We start from the raw sequence: 19,227 nt of genomic DNA on the forward strand, positions 1-19,227 counted from the left end.
CCCTGATTTTAGTGGGATTGCTTCAAGTTTCTCTCCATTTAGTTTAATGTTAGCAACTGGTTTGCTGTATATGGCTTTTACTATGTTTAGGTATGGGCCTTGAATTCCTATTCTTTCCAGGACTTTTATCATGAAGGGGTGTTGAATTTTGTCAAATGCTTTCTCAGCATCTAATGAAATGATCATGTGGTTCTGTTCTTTCAGTTTGTTTATATAATGGATCACGTTGATGGTTTTCCGTATATTAAACCATCCCTGCATGCCTGGGATGAAGCCTACTTGATCATGGTGGATGATTGTTTTGATGTGCTCTTGAATTCGGTTTGCCAGAATTTTATTGAGTATTTTTGCGTCGATATTCATAAGGGAAATTGGTCTGAAGTTCTCTTTCTCTGTTGTGTCTTTGTGTGGTTTAGGTATAAGAGTAATTGTGGCTTCGTAGAAGGAATTCGGTAGGGCTCCATCTGTTTCAATTTTGTGGAATAGTTTGGATAATATTGGTATGAGGTCTTCTATGAAGGTTTGATAGAATTCTGCACTAAACCCGTCTGGACCTGGGCTCTTTTTGGTTGGGAGACCTTTAATGACTGCTTCTATTTCCTTAGGAGTTATGGGGTTGTTTAACTGGTTTATCTGTTCCTGATTTAACTTCGATACCTGGTATCTGTCTAGGAAATTGTCCATTTCCTGAAGATTTTCAAATTTTGTTGAATATAGGTTTTTATAGTAAGATCTGATGATTTTTTGAATTTCCTCCGAATCTGTAGTTATGTCTCCCTTTTCATTTCTGATTTTGTTAATTTGGACACACTCTCTGTGTCCTCTCGTTAGTCTGGCTAAGGGTTTATCTATCTTGTTGATTTTCTCAAAGAACCAACTTTTGGTTCTGTTGATTCTTTCTATGGTCCTTTTTGTTTCTACTTGGTTGATTTCAGCTCTGAGTTTGATTATTTCCTGCCTTCTACTCCTCCTGGGTGTATTTGCTTCTTTTTGTTCTAGAGCTTTTAGGTGTGCTGTCAAGCTGCTGACATATGCTCTTTCCTGTTTCTTTCTGCAGGCACTCAGCGCTATGAGTTTTCCTCTTAGCACAGCTTTCATTGTGTCCCATAAGTTTGAGTATGTTGTATCTTCATTTTCATTAAATTCTAAAAAGTTTTTAATTTCTTTCTTTATTTCTTCCTTGACCAGGTTATCATTGAGTAGAGCATTGTTCAATTTCCACGTATATGTGGGCATTCTTCCCTTATTGTTATTGAAGACCAGTTTTAGGCCGTGGTGGTCCGATAGCACGCATGGGATTATTTCTATCTTTCTGTACCTGTTGAGGCCCGTTTTTTGACCAATTATATGGTCAATTTTGGAGAAAGTACCATGAGGAGCTGAGAAGAAGGTATATCCTTTTGCTTTAGGATAGAATGTTCTATAAATATCCGTTAAGTCCATTTGGCTCATGACTTCTCTTAGTCTGTCGACATCACTGTTTAATTTCTGTTTCCATGATCTGTCCATTGATGAGAGTGGGGTGTTGAAATCTCCCACTATTATTGTGTGAGGTGCAATGTGTGTTTTGAGCTTTAGTAAGGTTTCTTTTACATATGTAGGTGCCCTTGTATTTGGGGCATAGATATTTAGGATTGAGAGTTCATCTTGGTTGATTTTTCCTTTGATGAATATGAAGTGTCCTTCCTTATCTTTTTTGATGACTTTTAGTTGGAAATTGATTTTATTTGATATTAGAATGGCTACTCCAGCTTGCTTCTTCTGACCATTTGCTTGGAAAGTTGTTTTCCAGCCTTTCACTCTGAGGTAGTGTCTGTCTTTGTCTCTGAGGTGTGTTTCCTGTAGGCAGCAGAATGCAGGGTCCTCGTTGCGTATCCAGTTTGTTAATCTATGTCTTTTTATTGGGGAGTTGAGGCCATTGATATTGAGAGATATTAAGGAATAGTGATTATTGCTTCCCGTTATATTCATATTTGATGTGAGGTTATGTTTGTGTGCTTTCATTCTCTTTGTTTTGTTGCCAAGACGATTAGTTTCTTGCTTCTTCTAGGGTATAGCTTGCCTCCTTATGTTGGGCTTTACCATTTATTATCCTTTGTAGTGCTGGATTTGTAGAAAGATATTGTGTAAATTTGGTTTTGTCATGGAATATCTTGGTTTCTCCATCAATGTTAATTGAGAGTTTTGCTGGATACAGTAATCTGGGCTGGCATTTGTGTTCTCTTAGGGTCTGTATAACATCAGTCCAGGATCTTCTGGCCTTCATAGTTTCTGGCGAGAAGTCTGGTGTGATTCTGATAGGTCTCCCTTTATATGTTACTTGACCTTTTTCCCTTACTGCTTTTAATATTCTTTCTTTATTTTGTGCGTTTGGTGTTTTGACAATTATGTGACGGGAGGTGTTTCTTTTCTGGTCCAATCTATTTGGAGTTCTGTAGGCTTCCTGTATGTCTATGGGTATCTCTTTTTTTAGGTTAGGGAAGTTTTCTTCTATGATTTTGTTGAAGATATTTACTGGTCCTTTGAGCTGGGAGTCTTCACTCTCTTCTATACCTATTATCCTTAGGTTTGATCTTCTCATTGAGTCCTGGATTTCCTGTATGTTTTGGACCAGTAGCTTTTTCCGCTTTACATTATCTTTGACAGTTGAGTCAATGATTTCTATGGAATCTTCTGCTCCTGAGATTCTCTCTTCCATCTCTTGTATTCTGTTGGTGAAGCTTGTATCTACAGCTCCTTGTCTCTTCTTTTGGTTTTCTATATCCAGGGTTGTTTCCATGTGTTCTTTCTTGATTGCTTCTATTTCCATTTTTTTTTTTTTTTTTTTTTTTTTATTAACTTGAGTATTTCTTATATACATTTCGAGTGTTATTCCCTTTCCCGGTTTCCGGGCAAACATCCCCCTCCCCCCTCCCCTTCCTTATGGGTGTTCCCCTCCCAACCCTCCCACCATTGCCGCCCTCCCCCCATAGACTAGTTCACTGGGGGTTCAGTCTTAGCAGGACCCAGGGCTTCCCCTTCCACTGGTGCTCTTACTAGGATATTCATTGCTACCTATGGGGTCAGAGTCCAGGGTCAGTCCATGTATAGTCTTTAGGTAGTGGCTTAGTCCCTGGAAGCTCTGGTTGCTTGGCATTGTTGTACTTTTGGGGTCTCGAGCCCCTTCAAGCTCTTCCAGTTCTTTCTCTGATTCCTTCAATAGGGGACCTATTCTCAGTTCAGTGGTTTGCTGCTGGCATTCGCCTCTGTATTTGCTGTATTCTGGCTGTGTCTCTCAGGAGCGATCTAAATCCGGCTCCTGTCGGTCTGCACTTCTTTGCTTCATCCATCTAGTCCAATTGGGTGGCTGTATATGTATGGGCCAAATGTGGGACAGGCTCTGAATGGGTGTTCCTTCAGTCTCTGTTTTAATCTTTGCCTCTCCCTTCCCTGCCAAGGGTATTCTTTTTCCTCATTTAAAGAAGGAGTGAAGCATTCACATTTTGATCATCCGTCTTGAGTTTCGTTTGTTCTAGGGATCTAGGGTAATTCAAGCATTTGGTCTAATAGCCACTTATCAATGAGTGCATACCATGTATGTCTTTCTGTGATTGGGTTAGTTCACTCAGGATGATATTTTCCAGTTCCAACCATTTGCCTACGAATTTCATAAACTCGTTGTTTTTGATAGCTGAGTAGTATTCCATTGTGTAGATGTACCACATTTTCTGTATCCATTCCTCTGTTGAAGGGCATCTGGGTTCTTTCCATTTTCTGGCTATTATAAATAAGGCTGCGATGAACATAGTGGAGCACGTGTCTCTTTTATATGTTGAGGCATCTTTTGGGTATATGCCCAAGAGAGGTATAGCTGGATCCTCAGGCAGTTCAATGTCCAATTTTCTGAGGAACCTCCAGACTGATTTCCAGAATGGTTTTACCAGTCTGCAATCCCACCAACAATGGAGGAGTGTTCCTCTTTCTCCACATCTTCGCCAGCATCTGCTGTCACCTGAGTTTTTGATCTTAGCCATTCTCACTGGTGTGAGGTGAAATCTCAGGGTTGTTTTGATTTGCATTTCCCTTATGACTAAAGATGTTGAACATTTCTTTAGGTGTTTCTCAGCCATTCGGCATTCCTCAGCTGTGAATTCTTTGTATAGCTCTGAACCCCATTTTTTAATAGGGTTATTTGTTTCCCTGCGGTCTAACTTCTTGAGTTCTTTGTATATTTTGGATATAAGGCCTCTATCTGTTGTAGGGTTGGTAAAGATCTTTTCCCAATCTGTTGGTTGCCGTTTTGTCCTAACCACAGTGTCCTTTGCCTTACAGAAGCTTTGCAGTTTTATGAGATCCCATTTGTCAATTCTTGATCTTAGAGCATAAGCCATTGGTGTTTTGTTCAGGAAATTTTTTCCAGTGCCCATGTGTTCCAAATGCTTCCCTAGTTTTTCTTCTATTAGTTTGAGTGTGTCTGGTTTGATGTGGAGGTCCTTGATCCACTTCGACTTAAGCTTTGTACAGGGTGATAAGCATGGATCGATCTGCATTCTTCTACATGTTGCCCTCCAGTTGAACCAGCACCATTTGCTGAAAATGCTATCTTTTTTCCATTGGATGGTTTTGGCTCCTTTGTCAAAAATCAAGTGACCATAGGTGTGTGGGTTCATTTCTGGGTCTTCAATTCTATTCCATTGGTCTATCTGTCTGTCTCTGTACCAATACCATGCAGTTTTTATCACTATTGCTCTGTAATACTGCTTGAGTTCAGGGATAGTGATTCCCCCTGAAGTCCTTTTATTGTTGAGGATAGCTTTAGCTATCCTGGGTTTTTTGTTATTCCAGATGAATTTGCAAATTGTTCTGTCTAACTCTTTGAAGAATTGGATTGGTATTTTGATGGGGATTGCATTGAATCTGTAGATTGCTTTTGGTAAAATGGCCATTTTTACTATATTAATCCTGCCAATCCATGAGCATGGGAGATCTTTCCATCTTCTGAGGTCTTCTTCAATTTCTTTCTTCAGTGTCTTGAAGTTCTTATTGTACAGATCTTTTACTTGCTTGGTTAAAGTCACACCGAGGTACTTTATATTATTTGGGTCTATTATGAAGGGTGTCGTTTCCCTAATTTCTTTCTCGGCTTGTTTCTCTTTTGTATAGAGGAAGGCAACTGATTTATTTGAGTTAATTTTATACCCAGCCACTTTGCTGAAGTTGTTTATCAGCTTTAGTAGTTCTCTGGTGGAACTTTTGGGATCACTTAAATATACTATCATATCATCTGCAAATAGTGATATTTTGACCTCTTCTTTTCCGATCTGTATCCCTTTGATCTCCTTTTGTTGTCTGATTGCTCTGGCTAGAACTTCAAGAACTATATTGAATAAGTAGGGAGAGAGTGGGCAGCCTTGTCTAGTCCCTGATTTTAGTGGGATTGCTTCAAGTTTCTCTCCATTTAGTTTAATGTTAGCAACTGGTTTGCTGTATATGGCTTTTACTATGTTTAGGTATGGGCCTTGAATTCCTATTCTTTCCAGGACTTTTATCATGAAGGGGTGTTGAATTTTGTCAAATGCTTTCTCAGCATCTAATGAAATGATCATGTGGTTCTGTTCTTTCAGTTTGTTTATATAATGGATCACGTTGATGGTTTTCCGTATATTAAACCATCCCTGCATGCCTGGGATGAAGCCTACTTGATCATGGTGGATGATTGTTTTGATGTGCTCTTGAATTCGGTTTGCCAGAATTTTATTGAGTATTTTTGCGTCGATATTCATAAGGGAAATTGGTCTGAAGTTCTCTTTCTTTGTTGTGTCTTTGTGTGGTTTAGGTATAAGAGTAATTGTAGATTCGTAGAAGGAATTCGGTAGGGCTCCATCTGTTTCAATTTTGTGGAATAGTTTGGATAATATTGGTATGAGGTCTTCTATGAAGGTTTGATAGAATTCTGCACTAAACCCATCTGGACCTGGGCTCTTTTTGGTTGGGAGACCTTTAATGACTGCTTCTATTTCCTTAGGAGTTATGGGGTTGTTTAACTGGTTTATCTGTTCCTGATTTAACTTTGATACCTGGTATCTGTCTAGGAAATTGTCCATTTCCTGAAGATTTTCAAATTTTGTTGAATATAGGTTTTTATAGTAAGATCTGATGATTTTTTGAATTTCCTCTGAATCTGTAGTTATGTCTCCCTTTTCATTTCTGATTTTGTTAATTTGGACGCACTCTCTGTGTCCTCTCGTTAGTCTGGCTAAGGGTTTATCTATCTTGTTGATTTTCTCAAAGAACCAACTTTTGGTCCTGTTGATTCTTTCTATGGTCCTTTTTGTTTCTACTTGGTTGATTTCAGCTCTGAGTTTGATTATTTCCTGCCTTCTACTCCTCCTGGGTGTATTTGCTTCTTTTTGTTCTAGAGCTTTTAGGTGTGCTGTCAAGCTGCTGACATATGCTCTTTCCTGTTTCTTTCTGCAGGCACTCAGCGCTATGAGTTTTCCTCTTAGCACAGCTTTCATTGTGTCCCATAAGTTTGAGTATGTTGTATCTTCATTTTCATTAAATTCTAAAAAGTTTTTAATTTCTTTCTTTATTTCTTCCTTGACCAGGTTATCATTGAGTAGAGCATTGTTCAATTTCCACGTATATGTGGGCATTCTTCCCTTATTGTTATTGAAGACCAGTTTTAGGCCGTGGTGGTCCGATAGCACGCATGGGATTATTTCTATCTTTCTGTACCTGTTGAGGCCCGTTTTTTGACCAATTATATGGTCAATTTTGGAGAAAGTACCATGAGGAGCTGAGAAGAAGGTATATCCTTTTGCTTTAGGATAGAATGTTCTATAAATATCCGTTAAGTCCATTTGGCTCATGACTTCTCTTAGTCTGTCGACATCACTGTTTAATTTCTGTTTCCATGATCTGTCCATTGATGAGAGTGGGGTGTTGAAATCTCCCACTATTATTGTGTGAGGTGCAATGTGTGTTTTGAGCTTTAGTAAGGTTTCTTTTACGTATGTAGGTGCCCTTGTATTTGGGGCATAGATATTTAGGATTGAGAGTTCATCTTGGTGGATTTTTCCTTTGATGAATATGAAGTGTCCTTCCTTATCTTTTTTGATGACTTTTAGTTGGAAATTGATTTTATTTGATATTAGAATGGCTACTCCAGCTTGCTTCTTCTGACCATTTGCTTGGAAAGTTGTTTTCCAGCCTTTCACTCTGAGGTAGTGTCTGTCTTTGTCTCTGAGGTGTGTTTCCTGTAGGCAGCAGAATGCAGGGTCCTCGTTGCGTATCCAGTTTGTTAATCTATGTCTTTTTATTGGGGAGTTGAGGCCATTGATATTGAGAGATATTAAGGAATAGTGATTATTGTTTCCCTTTATATTCATATTTGGATGTGAGGTTATGTTTGTGTGCTTTCATTCTCTTTGTTTTGTTGCCAAGACGATTAGTTTCTTGCTTCTTCTAGGGTATAGCTTGCCTCCTTATGTTGGGCTTTACCATTTATTATCCTTTGTAGTGCTGGATTTGTAGAAAGATATTGTGTAAATTTGGTTTTGTCATGGAATATCTTGGTTTCTCCATCAATGTTAATTGCGAGTTTTGCTGGATACAGTAACCTGGGCTGGCATTTGTGTTCTCTTAGGGTCTGTATGACATCAGTCCAGGATCTTCTGGCCTTCATAGTTTCTGGCGAGAAGTCTGGTGTGATTCTGATAGGTCTCCCTTTATATGTTACTTGACCTTTTTCCCTTACTGCTTTTAATATTCTTTCTTTATTTTGTGCGTTTGGTGTTTTGACAATTATGTGACGGGAGGTGTTTCTTTTCTGGTCCAATCTATTTGGAGTTCTGTAGGCTTCTTGTATGCCTATGGGTATCTCTTTTTTTAGGTTAGGGAAGTTTTCTTCTATGATTTTGTTGAAGATATTTACTGGTCCTTTGAGCTGGGAGTCTTCACTCTCTTCTATACCTATTATCCTTAGGTTTGATCTTCTCATTGAGTCCTGGATTTCCTGTATGTTTTGGACCAGTAGCTTTTTCCGCTTTACATTATCTTTGACAGTTGAGTCAATGATTTCTATGGAATCTTCTGCTCCTGAGATTCTCTCTTCCATCTCTTGTATTCTGTTGGTGAAGCTTGTATCTACAGCTCCTTGTCTCTTCTTTTGGTTTTCTATATCCAGGGTTGTTTCCATGTGTTCTTTCTTGATTGCTTCTATTTCCATTTTTAATTCCTTCATCTGTTTGATTGTGTTTTCCTGGAATTCTTTCAGGGATTTTTGCCATTCCTCTCTGTAGGCCTCTACTTGTTTATTAATGATTTCCTGTGTTTCCCTAAGTGTGTTCATGTCTTTCTTGAAGTCCTCCAGCATCATGATCAAATATGATTTTGAAACTAGATCTTGCTTTTCTGGTGTGTTTGGATATTCCATGTTTGTTTTGGTGGGAGAATTGGGCTCCGATGATGGCATGCAGTCTTGGTTTCTGTTGCTTGGGTTCCTGCGCTTGCCTCTCGCCATCAGATTATCTCTAGTGTTACTTTGTTCTGCTATTTCTGACAGTGGCTAGACTGTCCTATAAGCCTGTGTGTCAGGAGTGCTGTATACCTGTTTTCCTCTCTTTCAGTCAGTTATGGGGACAGAGTGTTCTGCTTTCGGGCGTGTAGTTTTTCCTCTCTACAGGTCTTCAGCTGTTCCTGTGGGCCTGTGTCTTGAGTTCACCAGGCAGCTTTCTTGCAGCAGAAAATTTGGTCTTACCTGTGGTCCCGAGGCTCAGGTTTGCTCGTGGGGTGCTGTCCAGGGGCTCTCTGCAGCGGCAGCAACCAGGAAGACCTGTGCCGCCCCTTCCGGGAGCTTCAGTGCACCAGGGTTCCAGATGGTCTTTGGCTTTTTCCTCTGGCGTCCGAGATGTGTGTGCAGGGAGCAGTCTCTTCTGGTTTCCCAGGCCTGTCTGCCTCTCTGAAGGTTTAGCTCTCCCTCCCACGGGATTTGGGTGCAGAGAACTGTTTATCCGGTCTGTTTCCTTCAGGGTCCGGCGGTGTCTGTGGCAGGGGTCCTGCCGCTCCTGGGCCCTCCCCCACGGGAGCCCAGAGGCCTTATACAGTTTCCTCTTGGGCCAGGGATGTGGGCAGGGGTGAGCAGTGTTGGTGGTCTCTTCCGCTCTGCAGCCTCAGGAGTGCCCACCTGACCAGGCGGTTGGGTCTCTCTCTCACCGGGTCTGGGAGCAGAGAGCTGCTGCGGGCCGGGATCCGCGGGTGTGGGACTTCCGGTAAACACAGAACGTGCCCGGTTCTAGAGAAATTCTGCTTCCGTGTGTCCCAAGCTCACCAGGCAGCTTTCTTGCAGCAGAAAATTTGGTCTTACCTGTGGTCCCGAGGCTCAAGTTCGCTCGTGGGGTGCTGCCCAGGGGCTCTCTGCAGCGGCAGCAACCAGGAAGACCTGTGCCGCCCCTTCCGGGAGCTTCAGTGCACCAGGGTTCCAGATGGTCTTTGGCTTTTTCCTCTGGCATCCGAGATGTGTGTGCAGGGAGCAGTCTCTTCTGGTTTCCCAGGCCTGTCTGCCTCTCTGAAGGTTTAGCTCTCCCTCCCACGGGATTTGGGTGCAGAGAACTGTTTATCCGGTCTGTTTCCTTCAGGGTCCGGCGGTGTCTGTGGCAGGGGTCCTGCCGCTCCTGGGCCCTCCCCCACGGGAGCCCAGAGGCCTTATACAGTTTCCTCTTGGGCCAGGGATGTGGGCAGGGGTGAGCAGTGTTGGTGGTCTCTTCCGCTCTGCAGCCTCAGGAGTGCCCACCTGACCAGGCGGTTGGGTCTCTCTCTCACCGGGTCTGGGAGCAGAGAGCTGCTGCGGGCCGGGATCCGCGGGTGAGGTCCCATTTTTATTATCATTACTACAACTGTTGCTGCTGCTGCTGCTATTACTACTACTACTTCTTCTTCTTCTTCTTCTTCTTCTTCTTCTTCTTCTTCTTCTTCTTCTTCTACTACTACTACTACTACTACTACTACTACTACTACTACTACTACTACTGTAATTTGGATTCAGGACACTTTCTGGAGTCCTAAGTATTAAATTTGCCCGTGGTAGAGCTCGCACTCTGGTAAGGGTTAAGGAGCTTTGGGTGTTCTCCTCTGGCTGTGTCTCAGACGCAGCTAATGGTGTATCTATCGTGTGTGCTGCAGTACTCAGACCAGTACCTAGTTTATGGCTCAAGACATGACACAGAGGATTAAAGAATCTATTTAGAGCCAAAATGTTTAATGAGCTGATAATAGATAATACTTCCCAGTGATGCATAACATATGCTGGGCCCCTCTGAAGATTTAGCTTTGAAGAATTCCAATTTTGTTTCAGTAGTTTTAAAAGACTGAATTGAATAAAGATATTCTGTCCCAAGGAACTATATAATTTGAATTCTGGATAGGTTTCTTTAGCAATAAGAACCTGAAATGCCTAAGAGTCAGAGTTAGAATTATGATTATAAAATATTGGTCTAGCAATTCCTTTATCAAGGAAATTGCAAATCTTCAACACTTACCAATGGAAGCTGTTACCCATCTAGGATACAGACTAAAGCATCACAAATGAGTCATATAGGGCCACAGGCTAAGGAGTTGGGTAGAACTCGGATACCATCTGCCAGCTTCATTTATGTTTATCGACCTGTCAATCTCATACTCTGTGCTGCTAGCTCAGATCTCCTGGTAAACAGCTTGAGTGCTGACATGTCATTAGGGGTGAGTATCATGGTTCCATGGAAGTAAGAGTTATGAAAGAAGTGACATGCTAGAAGGAATTAAAGAAATACGTGAAATAATCATAGCTGCTGAATGGTACCCTTGGCTACTTAGTGATGGGAGGCCTCCAAGAGGCCTTGTGCATATATGTGGCTCAGTGGCTTCTGCAGGATGTGAAAAAGGATGAGTGTCTTTAATGTTGTCTTGGTAACAGAAGTTTATCTCTTCATGCCTCCTGGTAGTCATTGGCTTTTTCAACCAACTCCCAGGAAGCCAGAGCCACCTTAGCTCCAGTTTGTCCAGAGCCCAACCCTGAAGCCTGCCCTTCTCCATCAGGATGGAGTCTCCTTGGTGGATGGTTGGAGGAGTGGTCACATTGAGATTTCATAATCATCGCCTCTTACGGGCCCTTTAGGGCTCAGAATCCAGTCTAAGGGGGGGGGGGAGAGAGAGAGAGAGAGAGAGAGAGAGAGACAGAGACAGAGACAGAGACAGAGACAGAGACAGACAGAGACAGAGACAGACAGAGACAGAGAGACAGAGACAGAGACAGAGACAGACAGAGACAGACAGAAAGAAATTAGGTGGATGTGGGATGCTAAGTCTCATATGAGAAAGCTCCCAGGGAGCACACTCCTTTACAATGCATATGCATATAACACATGCATCTGAATATATGACTTTTCCACAGTGTGGAGAGGACATGTATTTAAAGTTACAGTGGCCTATTTTTTACACATACAATAATTTGAGCCACCTGACAAGGCTTTTAAAAAATAATCTTGGATGAATCTTTTCCTTGACCAAGTTATATAGAATAAATAAGAAAGAACAGAGTCAATGAGAATGCAGACACTTGGATAAAATGCCCATGTTCGAATCCCACCTACATCGCCTACCTATGTGAGCTGTATCCTCAGGTTCCCTGTTTTGAAAAAAAAAAAAGGACAAATTACAGATATTACTGTACACAGTCCTTTTGAGCATTAAATTAGTTAACACTCGTAAAACTCTCAGAACACTGCTTCTCATATGGTTAGCTCTCTAAGGGTCTGGTGTTATTGTTCTGTTTCATAGATAGTACTTTCTCTAAAGAAAATCAAAGAAGTCCATTGAGAGGGACTGTCACAGCAGAATGAGCCTGCCATATAGAGCTGCCTGTACAGTGCCAGAGACCTGAGTGGTCACCTGTGTGTTAGGTGGCCTTCAGCAGGCCACCTTGGATGGCTTAAAATGAAGATCTTGACCCTGGAAATCTGAGGGTCATACCTACTTTTAATTTTTTCTGGGTTTTCTGTTTGTAACATGTATGTTCTTCTTACTGCTGAGGACAATCTCACAGTTCCTAACGCCTTAATATTTGGTCAAGATGTCAATTTTTTTTTATTGCTCTGAGAACTTGGAATAAGGTGGAAGAGGAAAAAATTTCTGTCGGTGTGAATAAAAATATTTCACAGTAAAATATTATACAGGAAATAACATTTTAACTTGAATACATCTGTATCATTGTTTTTTTCTCACTTGATACATAGAATATCATGTAGTTATATATAATGCAGTAAGATAGAGAGATGCAGTATTGCACAGTTAGGAACAGGAGCTCTATTAAGAGGCAACTACTTGTACAGAATTCATTTAGGTTAGAATTAAGAGGGCCAGGTGTGGTAGTGTATGATTTTAATCCCGGCATTCAGGAGACAGAGAGGCAGGTGGAGTTCTGTGAGTTCAAGGCCATCTTAGTCTACAGAAATAAGAAATAAGAATTATATTTGAGAATGGAGAACCATGGGCACTGGGGTTGTAGAATTATACTCTCTAAATAAAAAAGAAAACAAAACAGAAAAACAAAACAAAACAAAAAACAGGGACTGAATTAACTCCCTATTCCCCACAAAGTAATATTTTGATCTGTATTAGATTCTTTTCTCATGGCTCTGACAAGAGCAGCTTGTGGAAGGAAGGGTTCATTTTATCTTACAGCTGAAAGGCAGTCTGCCGTCAGGGAGCAGCCATAGAGGCACGAGCATGAGACAGCCAGTCACATTGCATCTCCAGTCAGGAGGCAGAAAAGAGATAAATGCTAGCGCTCAGTCATCTTCATTTTAGTCAATTTGAGATTCCCCACCCATGGATGACACTTCTACATTCTGGGTGTGTCTTCTCTTCTCTGTTAAACCCTTCGGCAAACTTTCCATAGTCACAGAAGTTATTGGTCTTGTTGGCTAGGTAATTCTAAACCCTGTTAAGTTGACATGGAGATGAACCATCACATGATCAAACTATGGAGGTCGCCATTTTTTTTCCTTTTGTCAGGCTTGGTCAGTCGAAGAAGGGTTGTGTGGCATTTCCTTTATGCATTTAAGTCATTTGAAGCAAAAGCAAGTAGAAAACGAAGGCAGTTTTAAATTAATCTTGTGCTCAAGATAAACCACGTTGGCTTAATCTTGCTAATGTGGTAAGTCTTGACTTTAGAATTATTCTTCTCATAGATTATAATGGGCCATTAGTGGACCTGCATTCTGTGGTAGAGAATAAATTCTACTGACTAGACATGCTAGAAACTGTTCCAACTGATGTATTATTCAACGTACTTGTTCTATTATTTCTAAAAGTGTTGAATCAAGGAGTCACATTATGTACCCTAAAATCCAGGTACACATCATATTAGAAATGAACTATAAAAGCACACCATGTAATAAACTTTGCCCCCAGAACCTTACTCATGCTGGCTGGAACTTTCACTTCTGGCTTGGTGTTTCTCTTGTCTGACTATGTTAGTGAGGTTGACTTAAGCCTTTATTTCAGCAAAATATGCTTTGAATAAAAACATAGTTTTTCTTTTCTGATTTTATCAGAGAGCCTTAGAAATTATGCCCATCCCACAGAGATGTAAGATTCTGTGAAATTGTTACAATGTTTGAAAATGAATGAAAGTTAGAAAGAAAATATCAAATGAACTAAAGTGGGCCATCTAGTAATTATTATTCACTTGCATTAATATAATTCTGAAGTCCTGTTTGATTGAAATGTTGCTTAAAGTAACTAAGTGTATCTCCACAATGCACCACTCACTTAGTTTTTCAAACAAGATATCACTTTTAATACTACAAATTATGGTCACACCTACATGGTACCATAGTGCCATATTATCTTTTTCTGTCCTACAATCATTCTCATTTTCTTGAACACTTCCAAACTCCTCTACATCAAGTATAATATGACAAGTATTTGCTGGTTTTGTGATTGCAACAAGTTCCCATCCTTCCATGCCTCTTATATTGGTAAACACAAGACAAGTTGTTTCTTAGGAAATTGAAAAGCATACATCATTAGGTAAAGTTATAATTTTCTAAGTGTTTCTTTTTTAGATGGAATCAACTCTCTATGAAGGCCAATCTGATGCTATAAAACCACATGATTAGCTGCAGAATAGACTAAGACTCTCACTTTTGGAGGTGGATTTCTTTAATCTAATTTGGCTTATTTGCATTGTAAACCAGCACATTCCTCTGCTTCTCAGCCCTGTTGTCCTTGTTACTTGGTTTGTCAAATCTTCTAGACCTCCTCTTTCCTTTTAGTTGCTGATAATTGTGATTCTTCCCATCTCCCCTTGTGTGTAAAGGCACTGAAGGATGTTTGGAACATCACTAAATGAGAAACATTCTTAAGAGAAATTGGGTTTCTGGAAATTCCTCTTTGCCTAGATTATAGCAGCTGTCTCATGGCTGTTTAAAGAGAAGTATGTGAAGACCTTATTGGAATCTTGGAAATGCGGAGGAAGAGCAAGGCAGCTGAGCTCTTTGTTTCAGTGCATGGGCTACAAATCGGTTGGCCACAGCCTCTACTACCCCAGAGTCCAACTAAGAGAAATATTTTAAGCAGTCTGGCCTTGGCTGTCTTCAGGTTAAAACACCCTCTCATCTACATTCCTGGGGATTATTTTCTCCCTCAAGCATCAAGCACCAGTTGAAGTTCACCATTTAAATTCTCAGCTAAGGAAAGTTGTTGAAGAACTGTATGTGTCTTTATCTCCCCTTCAGAAGGTTTTCTTCTCCCATCAGAGGGGGAAGCTTTGAGGGTCTCCTGCAGAAGATGCCATTTTGTCAAGACCTGCAGTTACATAAGAAGAAAATGTCCCATTCAGTACCTTGTATTTCCATTCAAGGAAATGGGCAGTTTGATCAGGAGTCTGGTTTATGACACCAGTGGATCTTGAAAAGATGCCAGTTTGGTTAAAATGGCAGAAACCAACAGGTTGGGGTAGCTGTTGGGAACCAGAGTGTTTTGCTTCAGGGAACATCCAGGCTGTGGTATCAGTTTTGGTTTTTGGTCATTTGAAACGTGAGAATAACTAAAGACAAAATTGCAGTGTTGTTTCTTGTAAGACCCTTATTGGAGTAAATGGAATCTGCAAGGAGTAAGAAACCTAAGAGTAAGAGAGTTTTAAAAAGCCTATTTCAAATGCTGGATATGATGGAGCTGGGATCCACATCTTTCGTAAACTTAGGCAGGCATACCTCAAATTCCAGGGCAGATTATAGTGTGTGTGTGTGTGTGTGTGTGTGTGTGTGTGTGTGAGAGAGAGAGAGAGAGAGAGAGAGAGAGAGAGAGAGAGAGAGAGAGAGGAAGAGAGAGACAGAGAGAGACAGAGAGACAGAGAGACAGAGACAGAGACAGACGGACAGACAGACAGAGACAGAGAGAGACAGAGAGAGAGCACGTACATGTGTGTGTGTGTGTGTGTGTGTGTGTGTGTGTGTGTGTGTGTACACTCTAAGAGAAAGAAAAGGAAGGAAGGAAGGAAGGAAGGAAGGAAGGAAGGAACAAAAAAACATATATTCTGAATTTGAACTTTGCTTAGGAAAGCTCACACACAATCAGTTTGAAGGAAAAATATCAATTCTTTTAATGTAGTCTATCTTCCTGTCTTAGTTATCTAGATTTTTTCTTTTATGGCATGACAATATATCTCAATGAAAAAATTAAAGTAATACAGATGGAAATGGTTCTCAAAGACAATCAAAAACAAATAGACTCCTACATGGATCTGACAAGATCCCAGCTCAATGGAACTAAGAAAATTTGCAGCCTTTCTTCATCAAGAGGGGTTGCTTTTGTTTTGTGGTTGTTCTTGTTGTTGTTTGGTTTTGTTTGTTTGTTTTGCTTCTATATCAGTATTTCTCACTTGTCCAGTTTTTTTCAATATTCTCAGTTTTTCCCCCAGACACATTTATTAGTGTTGAAATTTAGTTGTCAGATGTGAGAAATGGGAGAATGGTCTTTGTCTAGGGAGTGTGATTTTAAAAGAAGTTGATTTGCCCTCCTGTCAAATCTCTAGTTTCCCTGTGCTCAAGTATCAGTGTGATTTCAGTGGTAAAGATACCAGCAGCTTGACTTTGCTTTGTGAGCTGTGAGGATGTCCCTGAGCCAGTCTGCCACGATGGGAGCGCAAACAGCAGATGGTTGGTTCTGCCTCCTCGTAACTTGTCTAGCTGCTGTTCATGGCTTTCTGAGGGTTGTCGTTGTAATTTGGTAGAAGGATGGTTCTTTCTAATGTCCTGGCCATTTTGGTTAGAGAAAATAGCAAGGGGCAATCCCCCAGTGTGATCATTTCTTGGCGTTGTGTTCCCTAAAGTCTCTTTTGCAGATGGAGTCGGTTAGGGTTTGTTGAATGCAGGTTTCATTTCCAGCTCTGGCGACAGGAGGGAAGTCAAGGATTGTTGGGTCTGAAAGGAAGAATCAAATGTTGATCACGAACATTAAACCATGACCAAAGAGCAGACGAAAGGGTCTCTTCTTTTTCTGTTTTCTCAAACCTGTGTTGTAATGACAGTACGGTTTTGTGTGTCTGTGTGGTTTCGTTTCTGTTCTGTTTTTGATTTCTCAGGAAGAGGTTTAAACATGAAGGCAACCCTTTTAGGCGTTAGCATGGCTACAGATGAAGCACAGCGGCCTCTTTTCTTTTTTCTCTGCTTCCATTTAGGCCTATCACATAATTTAAGAGAAAAAAAATTTTTCATCACAGGAGCTCTTGACTAAAGTATGGGGGAAAAAAAAACCAACAAAAACACCTGATCAATTTTGTTTTTGCAGCACGATATTATCAAAGATTTAAGAAACAAATTTGCCAGCCTCGGCGAGAACTCTCTGGTAACAGCATAAATGTCTGTGTCGGTTGCTTTTGATTTGAAGGTTTCCTTTCCTTTCTTTTTCTTTCTTTCTTTTTTTCATTTGTTTGAGCCCATTTCTCCCTCCCCGCCCCCTCCTTTCGGTTCTTTATTTCTCATATTCTGTAATGAGCAAGCCTTCATTTTTTAAACCTCTTCCATCTCTCAATGTCTATTTTCCGTACTCTGGATGGAAAGTTGACGGCAGCACAGTTGTCATCCTGGCTACTGCTGCAGCACCTACTGCCCTAGGTCACATATGTTTTGGCCGTTGTGTTAACGGACATGATGCTGATTGAGCGTTTCATGTCCCATTGACTAAGCTTCTCTACCACGCCATTTTGATGGACGCGCTGTCACAGGGCTCTATGCAACTTGCATTCTGCAACTTATACTGCTTAGTTCCGTCTCAATTCTCCAGCGAACTGGATTGCTCAAGTGAATGACCATACCAGCCTTGAACTCGCTGTGCCTTTATATTTTCCTTACGATTTCCTTCTTTATGTTCACAGCGGTAGCTTAAGTGGAAAAGAACAAACACCAGCCATTGCTCTAGCGACACCATACAGTCTCTTTTGTTACCTCCTCAGAACACAAAATATAAAGGCACATTGCTTCTCTTATCCTTTGGGGGGCAGTCGGGGCGATCCGTATCATAAATCCACAACTCAGTTGAAGCCTACCTTTTTTATCCATATCAGCTTTCAATTTTGCTTAAACTCCAAGACGTCTGAGTTAACGTTCTTTTTGTTTTCGTTTTTTCTGTAATTCACTGGTAACTTGCAACTCGAGCCATTTGCTGAGCAGTATCAAGTTATGGCCATGACCTAGGAGATTGCCAAAAATAAATGACCAACTCTATGCACAGATGTATCAATCGGAACGTGCAAGTTTCAAAGATGAAGTGTGAAACAGGCTTTGGACTGATCAACCAATTAAAATTGAGAAAAAAAATGCATCCTGATAATTCAATACTAAAAGTATATCTGGAAAAAAAATATCAAGGGAAAAACAAACAAAACCAAACCATGAGTTGAATATGTGCCTATCTGTTTTGATAACATTGTTGGTATTGAAATGGTCCATAATGTTGTCATAGAGCCCATACATGAAGAGATAACTAGAAATGTGGTCTATAGAGAGCTGATCTGATGTCTGATGGCCACTACATAAGTGATTGGGATTTGTGTTCAGGAAAAGGAAATGGAAAAGCAGAAGCTTCTGTACCAGCAAGCCAGACTGCATGACCGCGGGGCTGCCGAGATGGTTCTCCAGACCTTCAGTGCCAGCAAAGGTAAGGTTTGTGGCTGTCGCCCAGAGGGCACCATTCAGCACCGGGAAAGGTGAGGTTTATCCAAGTCCCACCAAGAATGCTGCTTAGAGCCAGCGAGAGTGAGGGTCATCCCTGCCCTTCCTGCCACCCACCCACATGCTCCATTCACGAGATACAGATACAGATACAGATACAGATACAGATACAGATACAGATACAGATACAGAGTTTGTGTTCTGATAAATCTTTATTTACATGCACCAGACAGAGGCCATGCCTAGTCCTCAGACGATAATTTGCTGAATTTTGATAGAAATGCTTAGAATTTAAAAATATATCATTTAAAATAAACAAGAGATCTCCTACCTCATTAACCAGCCATTTAAAGACTTATTTTTCTCATGTTAGTGACATCTTTGTGAAAACACTTTTAATTCCTAAATATAACTTAAAAGTTGTGAAAATTAAATCACGTAATACAATTAGTCAGACACAACACGCAATTGAGTTAACTTCTGTATAGTCAGAATGTACACTCAGAACAGAAGGGTAGAGCTTCTGTGGGCTTTCACTATCAGATATATTTTTATGCACTTACCTACCACCAAAAAAGAAAAAAAACTTCAAAATTAGAATTTAAAAGAAAAACTGTTATTTTCATAGTCTCTTTCATAGCTTGTGTCCATGGGTGGACTTGGAATGTCTAACATTAAGTGAGGGCACATCATCTCAGAAAAACAACAACAACAAAAAAAAAAAAAACACCTCACATCCTTTCTTATATACAGCTTCTAGTCAATTTTCTAGACTATGTATTTTATTTTGTATATTACCTACAAGCCTATATACATGTGAGCACAGGGTATATAGGTTAAATAATGAGGAAGGACTGAATGTAGTTTGGATGTGAAAACGACACTTTCAATGTTACTTGGACTCAAATGGGAAAGGTAATAAAAACAGGGGGAAAGTACTGCTTTTATAGAAAGTAATATATACACTATTAAACCCTCTTGCCCCAAGAAGAGGTAAAACATATAGAAAGAAAATACAACCAACGATGGACAACTA

General features: G+C 40.5%; 1 protein-coding gene across 4 annotated transcripts in view; it reads left to right on the forward strand.

Moving 5' to 3' along the window:
- Positions 1-19,227, forward strand: part of Ryr2 (ryanodine receptor 2) — a 593,362-nt gene that overhangs the window by 509,943 nt on the left and 64,192 nt on the right. For all 4 annotated transcript variants that reach the window (XM_087591546.1, NM_032078.3, NM_001191043.3 and 1 more), the window contains 1 exon segment: positions 18,078-18,177. In XM_087591546.1, the coding sequence (XP_087447672.1) occupies positions 18,078-18,177 (100 nt within the window).

The sequence above is a fragment of the Rattus norvegicus genome, chromosome 17 (assembly GCF_021556685.1).
Source record: "Rattus norvegicus strain SHRSP/BbbUtx chromosome 17, alternate assembly SHRSP_T2T, whole genome shotgun sequence".
Classification (NCBI taxonomy): Eukaryota; Metazoa; Chordata; class Mammalia; order Rodentia; family Muridae; genus Rattus; species Rattus norvegicus.